The sequence below is a fragment of the Thermobia domestica genome, chromosome 10, assembly GCF_964235325.1.
Source record: "Thermobia domestica chromosome 10, izTheDome1.hap1.1, whole genome shotgun sequence".
Lineage (NCBI taxonomy): Eukaryota > Metazoa > Arthropoda > Insecta > Zygentoma > Lepismatidae > Thermobia > Thermobia domestica.
Window position 1 is genome coordinate 194,942,629 of NC_137463.1, and position 20,538 is coordinate 194,963,166.

A 20,538-nucleotide genomic window follows, 5' to 3' on the forward strand; every position below is an offset into this window, starting at 1 on the left:
TGGCCGGTGGTTATTGGCTATCCTCTTACCACACCCCCAGTGACAAGCAGGTTCAAGCGCGGGAAGCTAACGACGTTATATCTTCTGGACGTTAATTATACAGTGTCCGCCTTAGAGAGGCTTCAATATTTTCTTATGTAAATTAATAAACAGGGTAATATGCAATTAGAAAAAATATTTTTGCATGAATCACGTATTTATGAATATTACCAAAATGTTACTGTTCCTGCATTATTTTGCATCATCCAATTCCCTATGTTCGAAGCACAACATGGGAATAAGATGTTAATAGTTCTCTGCACTTTACACTTATCGCTACTTACTACGTTTTTGGTATGTTGCTTTAATTTGTGAGTTAATTGCAGTCCATTATTTTTTAAAGACAGTATGCGTACCCGTGGTCAAAAATACCAAACTTGTCTTCTGCTTCGTTAGAGATTCCAGCGGGACAGTAGAATGATGTGTCATCCCAAACAGTGGGCAACTGTCAATCACTTTTGTTTCTGAAGCAGGTTGGGTGGGAGTGGAATGCAAGCAGAGGACATAAGGGTGTTGTGAAACAGGGTACCTTCCTCTGGGTTGCTGAACAGACAGTTCAGGAGGTAAAATGTTGTCACACCTTCATGTTCTTCCTTGGTGACATACGTATGAATTACTAAAAGTGTATTTTTACTATAATTTTCAACTTGTTTCTAGAGAAAGTGTCCGTAATACGGAGGTAAATAATACTTATAAAAGACAAGAAAGACTGTCCGTGTCCGTACTAGAGAGTGTCCGCTTTAGAGAGGTTTGCCAATATGTTTTTTCCTATTACAGTGTCTGGGAATTACAAAATATGTCCGTTATGGGAGGTGTCCGCTTTATAGAGGTGTCCGTTAGTAGAGGTTTCACTGTATTATTATTTTTTTCCTGAAAATATAAGTGGATGTATTTTACAATTACTTACCGTCTCTTCGGATACAGAATAACACTCGTTCAATACTACATAGGCGTAGTGACTTCTAGTATTGGATCAGCCCCAAAGTTTGGATCCCTCCCCCCCAAAAAAAATGTGGGTGCGCGCCTGAGTCTATATATTACATACTACCTGCCTGCCGACTGCTGTTCTGATTTTTTCCCTTATTTTGAAGGATCTGTATAGCTATGTGGAAACAAAATTCCAATAATAATAATAATAATAATAATAATAATAATAGTCACAACTTTATTAATAAAGACGAAAGTCAAAACATTTCGAAGTCTCGAGAGTCATATCAAGACTGTGTGGAAATTTTCTTCCCAAAGCAGGATTGTCTCGAGACATAAGTCGGGACCGTTGCTAACCCTAGCGGTAAGATCTATTAATTTTATGGTTATTGAGTTCTCTCTTAGGGAACATCCATTACTAATAACAGGTGAAAAAATTTTGTTTTGTTTCTCTTTTAGCGATTTCCTAACAAGGAAAATTATTAAGAGAAGGAGTATTTCAAAAAACAAAAGTATCACCCACAAATACAACTGTACATAGTAATGACAGAGGTAACACGGATATTTTCTCATAATCTGTGTGTCACCGACCGGCTACAGTGCACGTGCATAAGAATTACATATTATTACAAATAGTACAATTCACTTCATAATTATTACTAGCAAGTCCTTATAGTAGTCAGTAGCTAGTTAGTCAGCGTTTTATTTCGTTTCCTTTAAAATTATTGTTTTGTATTTTGTGTTGAAATATATTGTGGCGATATGGAAGGAATAAAAGAAATAAAAAATTACAACATATTTAAGCGTGATGCATTAGTATGAGAAATCGTGAGTAATCAGCGATAAACAAAGATATTTCATATAAACTGAGTGAAATAAAACAAGAAAAAAATAAATCTTACTCATACACTGTCATAAAACGTTTAAGCTTAATAGCATGTGTGTTTGAAGAGTGCATCCGGCCAAAAGACGATAGTTAAATTTTATTCTGCAGAGAAAAACCTGCTTTCGGGTTAGAATTTGTCTTCAAAAGGTCCTTGGAATCAACAGAGTTCATGAAATCATTTACCCACCCTTCTTCGCCCCCTCCGGATCAACATCCATCATCTGGTTCCATTCACTTCTTTGGTGTAGTCGTTCATTTTAATGGATACCACATTGTTATAGATAAATATATATATAAAGCAACAGACAAACGGAGAGCATTAGTAGTCGCCTCTTTGCATTGTTTGGAAACACTTCGAAAAAGTTTGGATTAACCAAAACAGCAAAATGTCTCTCAAGGTAAGTTATTCCTATTGTATTGTTTTCCATGTTATAATGCTCAATTAATGCTTATACTCAATATTTGAACTAAGGCAAAAAAAAAAAAAAAAAAAAAGTAGTTCTGAATTTTATATTATTTTAAGGATATATTTTGAGTTTTTATAACTCAATGTGTCAAGTGATTTTCTATAGAAGTATATATACCGTGACATGAGATATAGGGAACACAGGTGGCTTAGTGATTTAACGCTTATCTCTGCTATTAGAGACCCCCGATTCAATCTAGGTTACGTACATCTGTGGTGGACAACATTGTTTCGATGGATTTTCTTGTAGTTTTCACGTTTCCTCCCACAGAGCCATTCCACCAATTCATTGACAAGTATTTACTTCCATTAATTATTCGCCCCATTTAAACTACAAGGCTTGACCTTGGGATGTTAAACTAGCGATGAACTAGGATGTTAAAATAGTTGATGACTTATACGAGAGTAGGGATAGACCGTAGAAAATGAAGTAGGCGAGGCCTTCGAAATGAGTTTGAAAAGTTTGAGGGGGCGAAGGAGACTACAATTAATGGATGATATGAAAACACAAAGATCATACGTGAAGACGAAGAGGTTAGCGGAGGACCGAGGAGCATGGAAGCTTCTCAGTTGCGGCAAGTGACCTGCCAGTAAGGGCAGAACTCCTATGATGATGATGATGAATAAATAAATAAATAAATAAATTTTAGTTTTTCATTAGAACTCCGTTAAACTCACTTTAAGCTTACAGGCGAGGATTTAACAATACTTCCCGCTTTGTACAGGAAATCCAGTGCTGAACGCTAGTTTTTCAAACATAATACCTTGTTTGAAAAACACTATAGCCCTATATGTATATATTTAAAAATAAATTAACATGGCAAGATGTAACTCGATAACGTATTAATATTTCTTTGTAACTTACTATATTCATTTCACACAAATGCAACGTCATTTTACACTGGAAATATTAATAACTTGGAACTGCAAGAACAACCTGAAATTTCAACGGACATGATCCACAATGGTCTAATAAATTAAATGCCTTTTCCTATAATTCGCTTGATGATAATTCTAGAGTTAGATGAGTTAAAGGGAGGGTTGGAATTTAGATTTCTGAGCTTTCGGCATCTATGGCCATTTTAGCCCGTCACGTTTGAGGGATGACGTCCCTCGGGGAGCACACTATCCGAGGAAAGGGAAGGAAGAAAGGATTGGGAAAGGAAGAAATCAGCCTTGGACCTGTATGCTAGGTACCATCTCAGCATTTGCCTGTTGTGAATGAGGAAAACCCAAGAAAACATTACGCAAGATGGCTGGCCTGTAAAAGCTTCTACACATCTTCGACCGAGTATCCTCGCCAGGAATCAAACACCGGACCAAAAGTGATAGCGGTAGCGACTACGCTACTACGAGCCACGGTTGAAGGGAGGAGAACCCAAAAAAGTTTTTTTTTTCGTCCGAAGTAGGGAAACTTATTACTACTTTGTAAATAAAAAAGACTACAAGAGATTAGGGTTCGATTCATGTGGTGAGAGATCATGTGGTTCGTACCCTACGTTAATCTGTATGTTCATGTCTCATATAGCTTCGCTGCTGAAAGAAACGTTAAATGCTGTTCCAAGTAGTGATGATGCCAGCGCTACATTTTGGGGCCAAGCGGAGGGCCAGACACATTTCTGGCGAACTTTTTTTTTTTTTTGTGTGTGTGTGTGTGTGTAAATCGATAAGGATATAGTAGTTTCATATGACTGGACTTACATCAAAATACATCATGTCTGAGGGCAGGGTTAACTTCCAAGTGGCGTCTGCCCTCTCTGGCGTCACTGATTCTATCTAAACAATCAAATGAATGTTCGACAATTATGCCATCGTAAATTATGTATCTGGAATTCTATCAAATAAGATAGACTCACAAGCGTAAATTGAGCATTTACACATATTTTGATCAAACAGTTAATTGTATTTTGAAATACTAACTGGCTCATATTCAGAACTTTAATGCATTTAATTGTCTTATCTTATTCACACAAATCCAAACAAGTGATGCTCAGCATAGGGAAAACAAGAACATTACATACTTCTTAGTCACATTTGTGCGAAAATCATTGTAATTATGCATTATAGTGTTAGTTTTAAAACATTTATTTAGTGATTCAGAAGTAAAGTCGAAACATAATACTGTAGTTATGCCTGATTAAATACACATTAAACTTTAAGAGGATGGTCAATTTTAATGATTAGTTGTTTCGAAATTACCCTTCTAATCACGTTTTAATGGTGTTATTAAAAGGTTCAAGTCTTTTAGCTTATAGCTTATATCGGGTGTTGCAAAATAAGTGTTACAACTCTTGGGAGGTGACTCCTGCCACTGAGACAAGAAAAAAAGTTCTCTTGAACTTTCTGCTATCGGACATAGTTTCAGATCTACAAGGTGCCGAAAGCGTGGGAAAGTGACTTTCGGACGCCAATAGTTCGGAAACTATCCAACATAAAGAGGGCGGGTAAAAAATTCACTGAAGAAGTCATACCTGCTCTATTGAATTTTGCATGTTTCACAATCCTACCATGCAGGCGCAAGGGATTCCCCAAAGGAACGTAGGGAGTCCCGGATAATCTACCAAATGAAACTTGGTCTAAATGGATATGAATTGATAGGCTTTCTACCAGGTAACAATAATTCGTTTGCATTAAGTCGATATCTGGAACAAATACAAAATGGCGGACACCTTCATGCAAGTTGTGTGTGGTTGCATAATCGCCAGGTACGAATGCTGGCCAACAGTGAAGTTCTGAGTATTAAATGTAGCGAATTTGTACTCAAATGCTCTACAAAGACATTTGGAGTGTCGGTAGAGCATAACAGATGAAGCAGGGTGATTCACATGTGTGTTAAGACTTAACGAAAAATGCCCAGAAATGCACTCATACTCAGTAAACGTGAGTTCAAAGCGTCGGAAATGCAAGGATTAGCGTCAAGAACATGAAAGCCATTGATAATTCACCAATAATATTCCTTCAAACCGATGCAATATGATGTGCACGGTTGCATACCAATAAGGATGCAACAACTGAGGCCAAGTTGAAATTGTGCAAGGGGACTCACAAAGAAACTGGGTAAACTAAAGGAATGTCACTAGTGGGATCGCATGATCGATATTGAAATGTGGCCAATGTGTGTGTTGATATCAACATGTAGCTAATGGACAAATGTCAACATGCACTACTGCTGGGACACCGTCTCACATGCGAAAACTAGGGAAATAACGTTGTACACTCTGCTATTACATCTGGTGCACCTTTTGGTAGAACGTAAATAGAACACGATTGTATCAATGTCCCTCTTTGTTTGGGACATTGTCCCACAGTCGACACATATGAAAAGAAATCTCTTAATGCATGGCTTGAAATCTCTTAATAAACTTGTATCATGTCCCACGTCTTCTGGGACATATGACGTACTCGAAATATAGGAAAATTCCTCCAGAAATTCGTATCTTACACACAGTGCACATGCCAAGACAAAGACGAAACTGAACCCTTTTGGCACATTTAACACTACAGCTGGAATACCATACATATGGAAAATAAAACGACATGAGAAATAGGAAGAAACGTCTTAAAGCTCTGATTATTTACAACTGTGCAGTAGGAGTAACAAAATGAAACACACAAGCATGTCGGGAGGCTGTACAAGGGCGCTTGCCAAACAAAGTGGGTACTCCTCAAAGAAATGAATACAGAGAAAGTGAGGCTCCTTCGAACCTCACGGCTAGAGCACTCGCTTTTGCTCGCGTGGTCGCAGTTCCCAATCCTACTGGGAACCCACCGCCTCAGATTCAATACCCGAGTAGTTATTTTCCTATTTTTCGCACGTGGGACGGTGTCCCAGCAGTATTGGGACATGTTGAAGTTTGTCCATTAGCTACATGTTGATATCAACACACACATTGGCCACATTTCAATATCGATCATGCGATCCCACTAGTGACATTCCTTTACTTTACCCAGTTTCGTAGTGAGTCCAATTGCACAATTTCAACTTGGCCTCAGTTGTTGCATCCTTATTCGTATACAACCGTGCACATCATATTGCATCGGTTTGAAGGAATATTATTGGTGAATTGGCAATGGCTTTCATGTTCTTAAATGCTAATCCTTACATTTCCGACGCCTTGAACTCACGTTTACTGAGTATGAGTGCATTTCTGGGCATTTTTCGTTAAGTCTTACCACACATGTGAATCACCCTGCTTCATCTGTTATGCTCTACCGACACTCCAAATGTCTTTCTAGAGCATTTGAGTACAAATTCGCTACATTTAATACTCAGAACTTCACTGTTGGCCAGCATTCGTACCTGGCGATTATGCAACCACACACAACTTGCATGAAGGTGTCCGCCATTTTGTATTTCTACCAGATATCGACTTAATACAAACGAATTATTGTTACCTGGTAGAAAGCCTATCAATTCACATCCATTTAGACCAAGTTTCATTTGGTAGATTATCCGGGACTCCCTACGTTCCTTTGGGGAATCCCTTGCGCATGCATGGTGGGATTGTGAAACATGCAAAATTCAATAGAGCAGGTATGACTTCTTCAGTGAATTTTTTACCCGCCCTCTTTATGTTGGATAGTTTCCGAACTATTGGCGTCCGAAAGTCATTTTCCCACGCTTTCGGCACCTTGTAGATCTGAAACTATGTCCGATAGCAGAAAGTTCAAGAGAACTTTTTTTCTTGTCTCAGTGGCAGGAGTCACCTCCCAAAAGTTGTAACACTTATTTTGCAACACCCGATATATATATATATATATATATATATATATATATATATATATATTAGAGCGCACACCTTTGGAGATTCATCACACCAAGGCCATATGATCTTGTTAGTAATGTCGTGTCAGAGGGATTTTCAGGGTTCTTTCACATTCTAATTGCACTAATTCTTCCGTAATCACTACCGTAATTTTTATTAAAACTCCGTTTCTTTTAACCTGTATGATACAAACATGGGACGTAGAACCAACAGATTTTATTTTATCTATTTATTTATAACTTTAATTTATGTACATGTGAGAGACTATGTTACACTGGAAATAACAATGATACATATAATGTACTTTCCGAAGAATGCCAAGACTATTAGGACACTTATTGAAGAGTACTCTCTCAGTCTTTGCTTCGTCAAGATAGCCATCTTGGACTCGAGGTTTGAACTATACTCATGGTCAAGAAAGAATTTTAACATTCATCTATGTTCAGTATTTTAAATATCTTTCCACATTACTCTAAAACTACCTTTAAATTAGTAACAGCTAAACAGACTTACTAAGATTATTGATTGCGTAGCCCATAAACTAGAGCTAAATTTTAGGGATAACTAGCAGCGTTCACCCCGCTTCGCTGCGGTCACCCCGGAACGCAATAAACTTTGTTACTTAGATAATTTTTACTTTTTCGCTTTCAAGTGATATGATAAAAACCATAGAAGATTGCAGTAAATGTTAACATTATATCGCCTGTCATTTATGTTAACCCGCCCCGCTTCGCTGCGGTCACCCCCGAACGCAATAAACTTTGTTACTTAGATAATTTTTACTTTTTCGCTTTCAAGTGATATGATAAAAACCATTATAACGTCTGTCATTTATGTTAACCCGCCGAGTGACACGGTCATGCGGGTTGCATATACATACGTTTATTTTTATACCTATGATGAACTAACAAAGGATTTGTACGTAATGGACACCTGAATGGTCAATTATCTCAAGACACTGGTAATTGAAAATTAAAGTGATATGATAAAAACCATCTAGGGTCCAAATCCTAATAACCCCCCAAAAATAAAAGAAATTGGTTCAGCCGTATTAGCGTGATGAGCGGACAAAGGATTTGTACGTTCTCTTTTATATATATAGATTGAACGAATACTTTGGACACGTATATTAAATCATTTACTAGATGTTCCATTCGAATCCTGTATCATCAAATTATGTTACATCAAAATAGATGGTACAGTCAGCCACACAAATAATTATACCCCTGAGAGCTATAACTCAATTAGGTACTTATGCTGATTTCTCAAACCCTTGAACAAATTCAACTCAATTGAGAAGTGACATTTGAAGCCGGCTACGGCAGTTAGTAAGTTTGTAGAACATTCCAACAGGCTTTTGTTGTGCAGTTGATGCACGATAATAATAATAATAATAATAATAATAATAATAATAATAATAATAATAATAATAATAATAATAATAATAATAATAATAATAATAATAATAATTATTATTATTATTATTATTATTATTATTATTATCTCTATAGGAGTGCCTCATATTACAGATATTATAATCAGTTGTATCTATAATATATTTTTCACTAAATACTACATATGAGCAGAGATGGAGTGAGTCAGTGGGTCGTTGGTCAAGTGAGTTAGGATATGAGAGTGGATCAATGGGTCGCGAGTCAACAGGACGCGATTCACTTTGACCTACCATCTACCGTGACCCACCGATTCACCATGATCTACTATGACCCACCAACCCACTCGGCTCAGACAGCATCTTCTAAACAGTGGTGAATTCTAGACAGCATCTTCTAAACAGTGGTGAATTCTAGACAGCATCTTCTAAACAGTGGTGAATTTTTCTACGTTTTACTTTCAAGGCCTCCATTTTTCTTTCTTTTTCATTTCTTTCTATTTGTATGCTTGAGATGAGTATATCTAGGTGAAAAAAGAACTTCAGGCACTTTTGGATATTGATATTTGTAATTGAAATAATAGCGATAGGAATTACTACTTGGCTTTCGAGACAGTCGAATTTTAAGCTTTCTTTCCGTTGGCTTCCTTTAAGTTGATTTGAGAATTTCATCCTATCTTCCACTGAAAAGTATACGTAATTCAACCAGGAATTAATTATATATGATAATTAAATTAAAAATTTATCGTAATATGGCCCATGACAAGCACTTTACCATTTTATATCGTAAAGGTTAGATTCACCGGTATTTTAACAGACCGGTTCTTGAGCGATTGACCCAATAAATTCAAACTACGATTAGTGATGAAAAAAAAATTCACAGCCTTGTTTTATTACAATTGTGTAAATTCTTTAGTCAGTGGAGAGGAGGACGTGGATTGTGGGTCAAAGCTTATGGGTTTTGGTGAGTCAGTGGGTCATGTTGGGTGGTAGATCCGTGGATCTTGGTGGGTAGTGGGTCGGAGTGAGTCACAATAGGTCATGGTGGAAGGTGTGTCACGATGGGTGGTAGGTCAGTGGGCTATGGGTCAAGTTTACACTGACCCACTCCATCTCTGCACATGTCAACAAAGAAATACTACTAATCATACATGAATTGGAAGACGGTTGAGATGAACTGAAAATATCAAATCTGGAACAACTGAAAGAAATAAGTTTGTATGTTTTTGCCTCCATTGATAGTTTTGCTGCAGTTCCCTTCATTCTAACATGTCTTACTTCTCCACTGGAGAAGATCTTGCTTATCACATTGAATATTGAGTGAAATTGAAATTTAAGCATGTTGTCGTCTTGCGTGGATTCGAATCTCTATCTTCCACTTCAAAATGCAACATAGTAAGCACTCACCTACACTAATTAGTGCTTTAAGGCTGTACAAAAAATGTTAGCCAACCAAAATCCTTTCATGTAAGTCTCCACCATCCCCTAAGGCCCTATGAACAGACGATCGTTAGTTAAATTAATTAATTTTATTGTTTAGGTAATTGTTGTAGCTTTATTATTATTAACGATCACTGCAGCGCCCATAATTTCGCAGATTAAGCCTGTTTCAGTTATTGTGCCGTCAAACAAAATGTGACTTATGCGAAAAATTCATTGCAAGAGATATAACTTCGAACTATTTGCCACAAACTCAGTCTATCTGACTGTAAACAAAACCTATTGTGAAAAAATGAAATGAAATCTTTAAGTTTTACGTCACATGGATATGACGGTTAGGTTAAAGAAGACGGTGATGATGAGAAATTAATGTAATGGTGGAATGAAGAAAGTGGGAGGAAGCGGAACAACCTCGAGAAAACCTCCGAACCTGGTGTTTGTCCATCACAAAGCCCACTTGATGCGAGCTGGGATCGAACCAGGAATTGCAGCACTAGGGGTGAATGCTCTACCACTGAGCCACTGTACCCCCTACAATCAGTGGAGGATCTAGGGGCGATCGGGGGGATCGGGGCGATCGATCCCCCAGAAGAGGAAACTTTCTTATTTTAGTATATATAAATACAACCCACTCCAGAGTTGGTAGCTCTTAAAAGTAGCTCTAAGTAGCAGTAGCATTATTACAACCCCCCCGGAAACCCGTCCTGGATCCGCCCCTGCCTAAAACTCATTGTGGAATAGAGAGCCACTTTATACAAAATATGTTAGATGTAGTGAAATAATACATTATACTCAAACAGGTTGTAATATGTAGCACTCATTGGACAAAACGCTCCAGAAACAAAGATAAATCTTAAAATGAGAATTTTCTTTTTTGTGCATCAAGTAGACAGCAAAAGCCTGCTTCAGAGCTTCATAGGTTTACCAACTGTCGTCACCGTCTTGAAATGCTACGTGTAAATTAGGTTGCATCTGCCCAAGGTTTTGTGAAACCAGCAAAAGTACTGAACCTAACCCAATTGATTTATAGTAATTAGGAGTGCATTGTTTTCTTGACAGATTGTACAACTCCAAAGAATAAACATAATATTTTTGTCCTGTGTCCATGATCAAAATGGGAGTGGTTGTAGTAACTCCAAATGCATGCAATTAAGTGAAGTGACTAAACATGCGGTTACACACATATTCAACCCCAACTAAGAATAGTAACGGCTCTTGGGCCTGTTTTGAAAGGAGACAAGCGATAACGCAGGTGGCGACACCTATCAGCTTTACTATTTATTATTAGGAATAGCGTGACAGACAGACTCAGATATTTGCGGGTTTTTTTATTTGGATTTCATGCATAAAGTGCAGTATGGGAGGGATGCTCTTCACTATGCTGTATGTAAACTTGTTCAAGTCGTTTTACGTCTTGTTGTTATGTTCTATAGCCTATTAAAGACTAGCCTGTGATTGGAACTCGCACTCAAGTCTCCAGTATAATAAATCTAGATAAACAATAATCTATTCGGGCATATAACGCCGATATATGTATCTTGCAAAAATAAATTAAGCTCTTGCTATAGCCTAAAGATAAAGGTGACGGATTCTTTTTCTACTAGAAACACAAAATCATCAGTAGATAAGGCTCAGATTCTTAAGACATGTCGTATTTTTATCCAGGCATTTTACGAGATATCTAATTAAATATAAACATACTTTTGAGCTAACTCTTGTGAGCACAAAAATAGATTTCTGTTGGTCATATACACTACCTATCAAAAAGTCACCAGTCACCCCACAACTTTCGGAATGAAGCAAACCATGACGTACCTAATATTGGGTAGTGTCCCCTTTGAACTGGATCACAGCATGCAGCTTCCGGGGAAGGCTTTCCAAAAATTGCTGATAGGTATCAGGTGGAATGGCAGCCGACCCCTCTTGCAAGATGGTTCCAAGTGCAGCAGGTGAATTTGGATGAGTTGGTCTGGACCTTAAACACCGCTCCAATTCATCGCACAGATGTTCTACGGGGTTCAAATCAGGCGATTGAGCAAGCCACTGGAGTCGTTGCACATTATTCTCGTCATACCAACATAACATTAGCAGCTTTATGGCATGGGGCATTATCATCCTTATAGCAACATGGGTCCATTCCAAAGAATTTCCACAATGTGGGAAGCACTGAATTCTTCAAAATGTCCAGATAATTTGCACTTGTCATGTTACCAGGCACAATAGAAAACGGGCCTAGGCCTAACCAACAAAAGACACCCCACACCATTACACCTCCACCACCAAATTTCACTGTTGGCATAATGTAGTCTGGTAAGAACCGTTCCTCGAGTTGTCGCTAAATCCACACCCAACTATTGAACATGAAACACGTGTAGCATGATTCATGACTCCATAACACATGTTTCCACTGGTCTAGTGTTCAATTTCGATTAGCATTACACCATGCTAATCTCCTGGCTTTGTTCGTTGAACTGATGCGTGGCTTGTGGGCAGCTGCTCTACCATGGAAACCAAGTGCATACAGTTCTGTTCTGATAGTGTTCAAAAATGAAATGAAATCTTTGAGTTTTACGTCCCACGGTTATGTCGCTAGGCTAAAGGAGACGGTGATAATGAGAAATGAATGAAATGGTGGAATGAAGAAAGTGTGAGGACACGGGTGAACCCCGAGGAAACCCACGCACACGGTGTTTGTCCACCAGAAAGCTCACTTGGTGGGAGCAGGGTTTGAACCCGGAACACGATCACCAGAGGTGAACGCTTTACCACTGAGCCACCGTGGCCCCTCTGACACTGTTCAGTGACACTGAAGTGCCCGATACAATGTGGAACTCTTGCTGGATGGCAGATGCAGTTTGATGGCAATTGATGGATACCACTCGTTTCAGCATTCTCTGGTCCCTCTCCGTCAATTTCTTGGGTCGTCCGGGCCGCTTAGGAACTCTAGTGACACCGTGACGTTTCCGTTTCAGGATTACATCACCCACCGTTGATCTTGAGCACTGATGGTACGATTCGACAAACCAGGAATACGACAGCCGATGATGACTCCCTTATCGACCTCACTAAGTTCTTGTCTGTGTGCCATTTTCAGTCAAACTGACTCCTCGCCTGACGCACGATCACTAATAATGCCTTCTGCACCGAAACAAATGACTAGTGTCGTGCAGATTGCTCTGGGTTCCATACGGCGATGTCCTAGCAGACTGACCGGTGACTTTTTGGTAGATAGTGTAAATGTACGTATAAGCCTATTTGAACCAAATTTTTTATTTTGATTATATTTGGATCCGAAGTGATACAAACGTATACTTTGGTGATATTTTAGAGACGTTTCACTTTCTGTTCAGAAATATATTTACTAGTAATGTCAACGAAGTTATTTGAAACATCGTTTTGTGGCATATGATCTTGTGTATTCATTCTCTGCAATGTGAGGAAGTAACCGTTCTTGACTGGCATAACATCAGCCACTTTTAAAACGGAAATTGACATCTCAACCTTTGTTTGTCTCCTTTTTCTTTCCAGGAGTGCTACATAAAATCAAGTTTCTTTCGTATAAATTACAATATAGTGTCGTGTAACTTTATAGGTAGATCCTTTCTATTTTAACTGTGCCCCTTCTGGCGCTACTGTCAATTTGTGTGTTCCTGTACTTCCCTCGAAAGAAGAGGGACAAGTTGCTGCGGCCGAGATCTTTCATTTGTTGGATGCAGAAGCGTTGCCACAATGAATTATTTCACGGACTTCGCTGTTCTCTGTCTTGTTAGCCATTTCTAAGTAGCCTACGATCTTCACTCGCCAAGACCAAACGACTGAATGACAAATTGGCAACACGGTTGAGGTCATTAATTTCTTTTCCATAAACAAAGGGGGAGTTTCCTCAGTCATAGGCAGTGATGTTAGATTGAGGGAAATTTCCGGCGGCCTAGGGAGATTTAGCAAAGAAATTTTTATGGAGAGAAAAAGGGAGATTTTACGAATATGAGATAAAATGTAGGGAAATTTGGCCTTTCAACAAATGTTATGTTACTAAGCACTGCGGCAGTGTGACGAAAGACGGTGGCATTATTTCCAGAATCCCACACACTTTATTTTCCCACAAGCCTTCGGCGGTCTGGCTTGGGGATGTCATTATAGAAGATAACATTGAAGTAATAACAGATCAAAAGTACAAAAGTATGTTTTGGAGATATAAGCACAGTATAAGAATCCATAGATACGCAATAATGCTCTCTTTGAAATATTATATATATTATGGTGAACTAAAATGAGGGAAATTTTATCCTAAAAAGGGAATTTTTGAGCATTCCTGAGGGAAATTTTATCTTGAGGACCTAGCATCACTGGTCATAGGGCGGCGGGGAGTGGGGCCGAAATATAGTTCACATAGTTTCCGAGGGAACACCTGAGATAGGCGGCTCTACCGTATAAATTGTCGTATAGACGTGGAAGGCCTACCAAACGATTTTCTCTTGTAAATGCATCCTGATGTCTTGAGTTCTTGATATTATTTGAGCATGGATTTCCTTGATGATGGTTATTTACAAAATTTAGTACAAAACTCACATTGAACACTCACAATAGACTGACTAACGTGAAATTGTAGGACAAAACTGCTTTATCTGCATCTCACGCAGCCATTAGGGATGCGCTCGAGTCGAGACATGTCTCGAATCTCGACTCGACTCGACTCGAATTCGAGTTGAGATTCGAGTCGAGACACTTTGTAAAATTCGAGACGAGTCGAGACAAACGTATTTCTCGACTCGAATTTCCGAGTCGAGACACGAGTCGAGTCGAGACGGCTCTTAAAAATCTCGACTCGACTCGAATGTCTCGAAAATCTTTCTATAATTTTTAATGTTATTTTGAATAAAGTATTCACTCAGAAACAGCCTTGAAACCAATTCCAGCTTTTATTCCTTCAGAAAGGTACAGAACGCATAAAATTAATAGTTAATCTTTTAAGATTTAATTTTCAGCTCAATTCAGTTAATTAGAACTAATAGTTAATGTCGTTGTATTTGGTTGTACTGCAAATATAATGATAATAATAATAATAATTGATTATCTAGTTTGTATAAAACTATTATCCGTAGTCTAAATCTAGTTTTTATAAAACTATTGCGATAAAGTGAACTTCATAAATTCTCTGAATGAGCAGTTGGTAGTCTATAGTAATTTAGCATAGTTATAATTATTGTGTTTTCGTTCTCATGAACGCAATGGGGTTACGTAACTTCTGGATTATTCGCTTGCCCAACTATTCTGAGGCTTTAATATGTTGCAGCATATCACGAGCTACGGATAGTATATAATGTAACATTTGTTGTAAATCACATATTATGATACGAGACTATTTTACATAGTATATCTTATCTAATATAAATAAAATAAAGAGTTTGTTTGTGTGTTTGTCTGTCTGTCTGTGTGCGACCTGGGGACCAGACGAGTGGACCGAGAGTTCCCAAAATTTGGTCACGGGTACCTTAGTCCAGGCCCCAGGTCAAGACAAAGCGTTTTTTTTTAATTTCGAGCCAGGGGGTCTCGGGGGGGACGTTTACTGGGACCGACCTGGGGACCAGACAAGTTGACCGAGAGTTACCAAATTTTGGTCACGGATACCTTGGTCCAGGTCCCAGTCTAAGGCGAAGCGTTTTTGTCAAAATTGGAACCAGGGGGTATCAGGGGGGCGTTTAGCGAGACATGTAGTAAAAGTAATCCAAATTGATGGACATTAGTTTCAAATCCATAGTTTTCACGGTCGCTGAGATCAATGGTGACACTTCCATCAGCGATGACTTGCAAATTCAGCTACTACTGTATGCGGGCCGGGTGTCAGCGGGTGAGGAATACCGAGACATGTATAAATAGCCCATATTGATTGATACTAGTGTCAAATCCATAGTTTTCGCGGTCACTGAAATGAATGGTGATACTTCCACAGGTGTTGACTTCCAAATACAGCCCCCATGCGAAGAATGGGTATATTAAGCTAGTATTACAATAAATGGACTGCTTGGATGCCAAGAACTAGTACAGATAAGTACCATTCACTTCTATGAATAGGTATTTTTTAAAAGGATTTTTGTAAACACTAAGTTATAAAACAATGAACTACATACAGTAGTTATGGTTTTGGTTCCCAACATAAAAGAAATATGGATTGTTCATGAGATATTGAACTTCAACTTTCACTCCTGGAAAATTTCAGTTTTGGAGTTAGGCCACTTGGCATCAAAGCAGTTCACTGTAAGATAAATACATTCCGCACATTAGTAACATAGTTGTTCAGGGGCCTTCGATTTCCATCCTCTCAAATGAAAGCTGAACGATTGCTTGATACATGCAGACTATATAGGAGAAATAGTGTATTAAGTTTTCGAGCTTTGGTGCGTATCCGTATTTACACTCTGATATAACTTTAAGTTCACACTCAAATCGAGCTAATTGTTTAATGCATTTCGAAAGCTTTTGTTTTTATGCAGCTCCTTAAGGAAAATCTATTTTATAATCGTAACATTTATGTACTAAGAAACTATGAACGTAAAGTGGACTCGACCTAGCCCCGTGGCCGCTGTGACTCAGTGGCACAGCTCTCACCCTTGGTGTGTGAGGACTCTGATTCTGTGTGTGTGTGTGAACTCCGCGGCTAGTGTACGCGTCTTTGCCGTGGAAGACTCGGGTTCAATTCCCGGCGCGAGCTCATGTAGTTCGGATTCCACGTTAATCAGTAGGTCTACATTTCATATATCCTCGCTGCTGAAAGAGACGGTAAAGTCAAAATCAACTCAACAATATATATATGTGTGTGTGCTTATGTGAATTTCCTCGTGGCTGTATGGTTAACACATACGCCTTGATCGCGGGAGACTCTGGTTCGATTTACGGTGGAAGCTCATGAAGTTGTTACCGGTATCCCACTTTAGACTGTAGATCCATGCCTCATATAACCATAGATATAATATATATGCCTTTGATACACTTATTTTCCGACTTGGAAGCCATCGAAAATTTCCGGACACAGAGTCCCGTAGACCGAAAATGAGAAACATGGGTACAGAGTAAAACAGCCATAGAAATTTAAGCTTTTTAGGCTAACTTAATCCTTACATATAATGCAACTAGCTTGGCCAAGTTATAATGGAGGAAATGCTATCATTGCAACACTCTGAGAATAGAAAATGTTCGTCAGGTATTACTATCCCCTCCTCTCCTGCAGAATGAAAACCCTGACTAAAACTCAATATATATATATATAACTATTTTGTGTAATGTAACAAACAGTGGCGGATAGTATTCATGTTTCCTTGCAGAGGTCCTTACGAGGGTTCGCTTCCATCTTCCTCTCCCCAAGAACTAAAATAAATTTAAAAATTGCTATTACTTGTTAATCTTGTACAAAGGACGCAATTAAAGTCCCAGTGTAACACCCCTTCACATTCAGATTTTTCCCCTGGAAGAAAACCAGTTATTATTGTTTCTTGATTTCTCAGTCTCACCTACATAAACATACGACTAGAATTACAGGATAGGACATGTTTAGAGTGCTTGCACGTGACATCTAACTATATTTCTCATCAAATGTGTCACAGATGAAAATTTCCGTTTGTACTGCCTCTATTTTCTGGTACATATGTTTCATTTATGTTATGTTGCTAAAATTCGTTAGGAAACAAGTACAGACTGCGCCTGTGTGCCTGACAAAACGTAAATGTACTGGATAATTATTTCTTCACTTTCTTCCAGAAAAAAAAGTAACCCATCTCATGTCGGCTAACAAAAGGAGGTAGCGGACCAAAGATAGCCGTTGTTTACCTAAGGTCGTTACACAGCAATGGTTTCATTCAGTCAGAGGGAAAAGAAAAAATAATTTAAGGTTTCTACATTTGTTTTGAACTGCAATATACTTCTTCCTTTTATTTTAAGAACCATTTCCTTCTCATTTGTCTCCATCTGAAAAAAAAATGCAAAAAAATCACTAGAATGTGCCTATTTACCCAAAGTACGTACTAGATCACTAGTTCAATAGTAAAATCACTAAATCTAGTACGAAATCATAAATGTAGCATCCCTGGGTTGGAGCGAAAGTAATGGTTGGAGTAAAAACTAGTCCGTATTTCTACTGCGTTCTGTTGTTGAATTCACAGAAATGTTCAAAAATAAATTCAAGAAGTAAAACACGATCCTACAAAAGACTGTTTACTTGCTCACTGGTTTTCGTATTGTGAACTGAAACTCAAGTGCGCAGTCATGTTGAATACTTCTGTCCCTTTCTACTTTACAACTTGAGGTGGGATAAGGGTCAGGATAGATCTAGTGATATACCGCTAAAGGAAGTGCTTCAGTACAGAGTCGGAAGCGGTATGTATTGTTTATACTACTTACAACATTACCCCCCACATAAAATATAAATTCACCCTTTCTTCCTTCCCTTTTTCGAATACAATGAACCGACTCTTTTGCTGAAGAAAGATTCTAAAAGAAAATTGAAACATCTGTGTCTAAACTTTCTTTGAAGCGCAGTCTTTTGTATTTGTAAGGTTTTGCGAGTGTTTTCGAGATAGCCAAATCTTTTACCATGGACTCCTGCTGCGAACTGACCGTGAGTAAACACCCGATCTCGCTGTGCTCAATTTCTCCGGCACACGTGAAATGGGTTTGTTGTTTCCAAAACAAATACGAAGTTACCTTGTGCTTTTGCATTTCTGCACGCACACAGGTACCATTGTTTTTTTAATGATCAGAAGAAATATCAAAACCATCCGATATATAAGATACGAAACAGCTAACAGAGGGAGGCAAAGATAAAAGTAGGCCTATACCAAGTTTTCCGCGTGGTACCATTATGGAGAATAAATATTTGATAAACTCACGTAGACGCGCTTAAACCTATTCCATCTGTCCTTATAACTTTTCTGGTCTCATCAATTTCTCAGGAGAATACGTACAACATATGTCCAAATTCCATATATACTCTTTCTAAACTAATGAGTAAACTCATTAAGAACACCAACTGATATCAATAAACAGGAAATAAAACAATACTTTATACTTCTATCATTTGGTACACATCTCTATGAAGCACAGCTTGTTTCTTTTCGAAATAGCTCCTTCGTGTCACAGCTGTGGTTAGTTTTGTTTTGTGTTAGGATGAAAGAGAGAAATGCAACATTTGCTTCGCGGTGAAGTTATATATATTATTAAGATGAGCGGTGATAAGCGAGGTTTAACAAAGAGTGCCTTTCGGATGCACAATTTAACGGGTACTTGCAGTCCGTGTTGAGAATCGAACCAAAGCTGTGTAAGACATGTTATGACAAATCCAAAAGGTGTGTTGTATCGGTGCAGTACCAGTTTTTCACGTTTTTCAAAATGTTCCAAAACCCAAAGAATCTTTAATTTCTGATATTTTAGTCGTCACAAATTACAATTTTATAATGTAGTCAATGTTTATAATTACTGGGCAGTTGGGCGTTTAAACTAATGACATCATAATCAAGTCAAAACCATAATTTTGAGTTGAATTGATTCTGAGTTTAACGTCCCGTTCAGCAGCGAGGCTATGTGAGACGTGGACCTACTGATTAACGTGGAATCCGAACCACATGAACTCCCACCGGGAATCAAGCCCAGGTTTCCCATGCCAAAGGCAAGTATGCTAACCGTTAGCCACGAAGGAGCTCCACCATAATTTTAGTGGGCGATAAGAAATATCTCGCCAGTGCTTTTACAATAAATAAAATTTTATAAGTATTAAAGAATAGTGGTAAGAGATTTTATAATAGCTCTTTTATTTATGAGATATGAGTATTTTAAAAAAAACAACAACTAAAGAATAGGTTGGCGGAACCACAAAAGACTCGTAAAATAAACTTTCTTATAAATACATACGCACCTTACTCACCTTTTATAATTGCCATGCTTACGTTCTCCATAAAAACAGAAATTCTCTTTTAGTGATACTTTACACAAGATCATGAAGTGGGTTCAAATTTAATTAAAGGCAAAATACCCAAATATTGCCTCAAGTGAGTTTAAAGATTTCTAAACACTAGTGCGAAACCGGGCTCTGCCGTTGCGATCGATTTACAGGTCTTGAGACGAAAGTAAGAAGGACTTACGCACACAGTAAATAAAAACAATTAATATGTCTGTAACTTTCCCCCAAATGGTTATCTTAAAACTAACCTCACCATTATTTTTCTAATTAAATTCTAGCCCGAAATTATGTATCATATTACCCTATTCCCATTTTGAAAACTTGACCTTAATTCAAATTGGCGGATTTCAAGATGGCTGCCATCAAGGTCATATCTACCATACAACTTCCCCCCAGGACTTATATGTATCCACATGGTTTTTCTTCACTTTTCTTCATTAACGCTCCGTTTACAAAGGGTAGTAAGGGACTTCTGTAGTAATCTCTAATAACCACACCACAATTCTTAAAAGTTATTAAAAAAAATAGAAAACATGCACCATGGCAAAAATTTGTCATCACAAGTAATGATGCATACATGCCTTCTATCAGCAAAAAAAAGTTTCACTGAAATTGGAGCCGGACATTTGAGTGATGTCCCTTGTGGGATATGATTGAACGTCACGTCAGAACACATCG

The 20,538-nt window shown here is 38.1% G+C and overlaps 1 protein-coding gene across 2 annotated transcripts in view; it reads left to right on the forward strand.

Annotated features, from left to right (window-relative positions):
* The first annotated feature begins 2,037 nt into the window (after window positions 1-2,037).
* LOC145662139 (uncharacterized) overlaps window positions 2,038-20,538 on the forward strand; it is a 42,364-nt gene continuing 23,863 nt past the window's right edge. Inside the window, exon 1 of one of the 2 annotated variants that reach the window (XM_081727473.1) lies at window positions 2,038-2,250. In XM_081727473.1, coding sequence (XP_081583599.1) covers window positions 2,239-2,250 — 12 coding nt within the window. In that variant the 5' untranslated portion in view covers window positions 2,038-2,238. The remainder of the gene's footprint in view (window positions 2,251-20,538) is intronic. The other variant, XM_081727472.1, reaches the window with a different exon arrangement.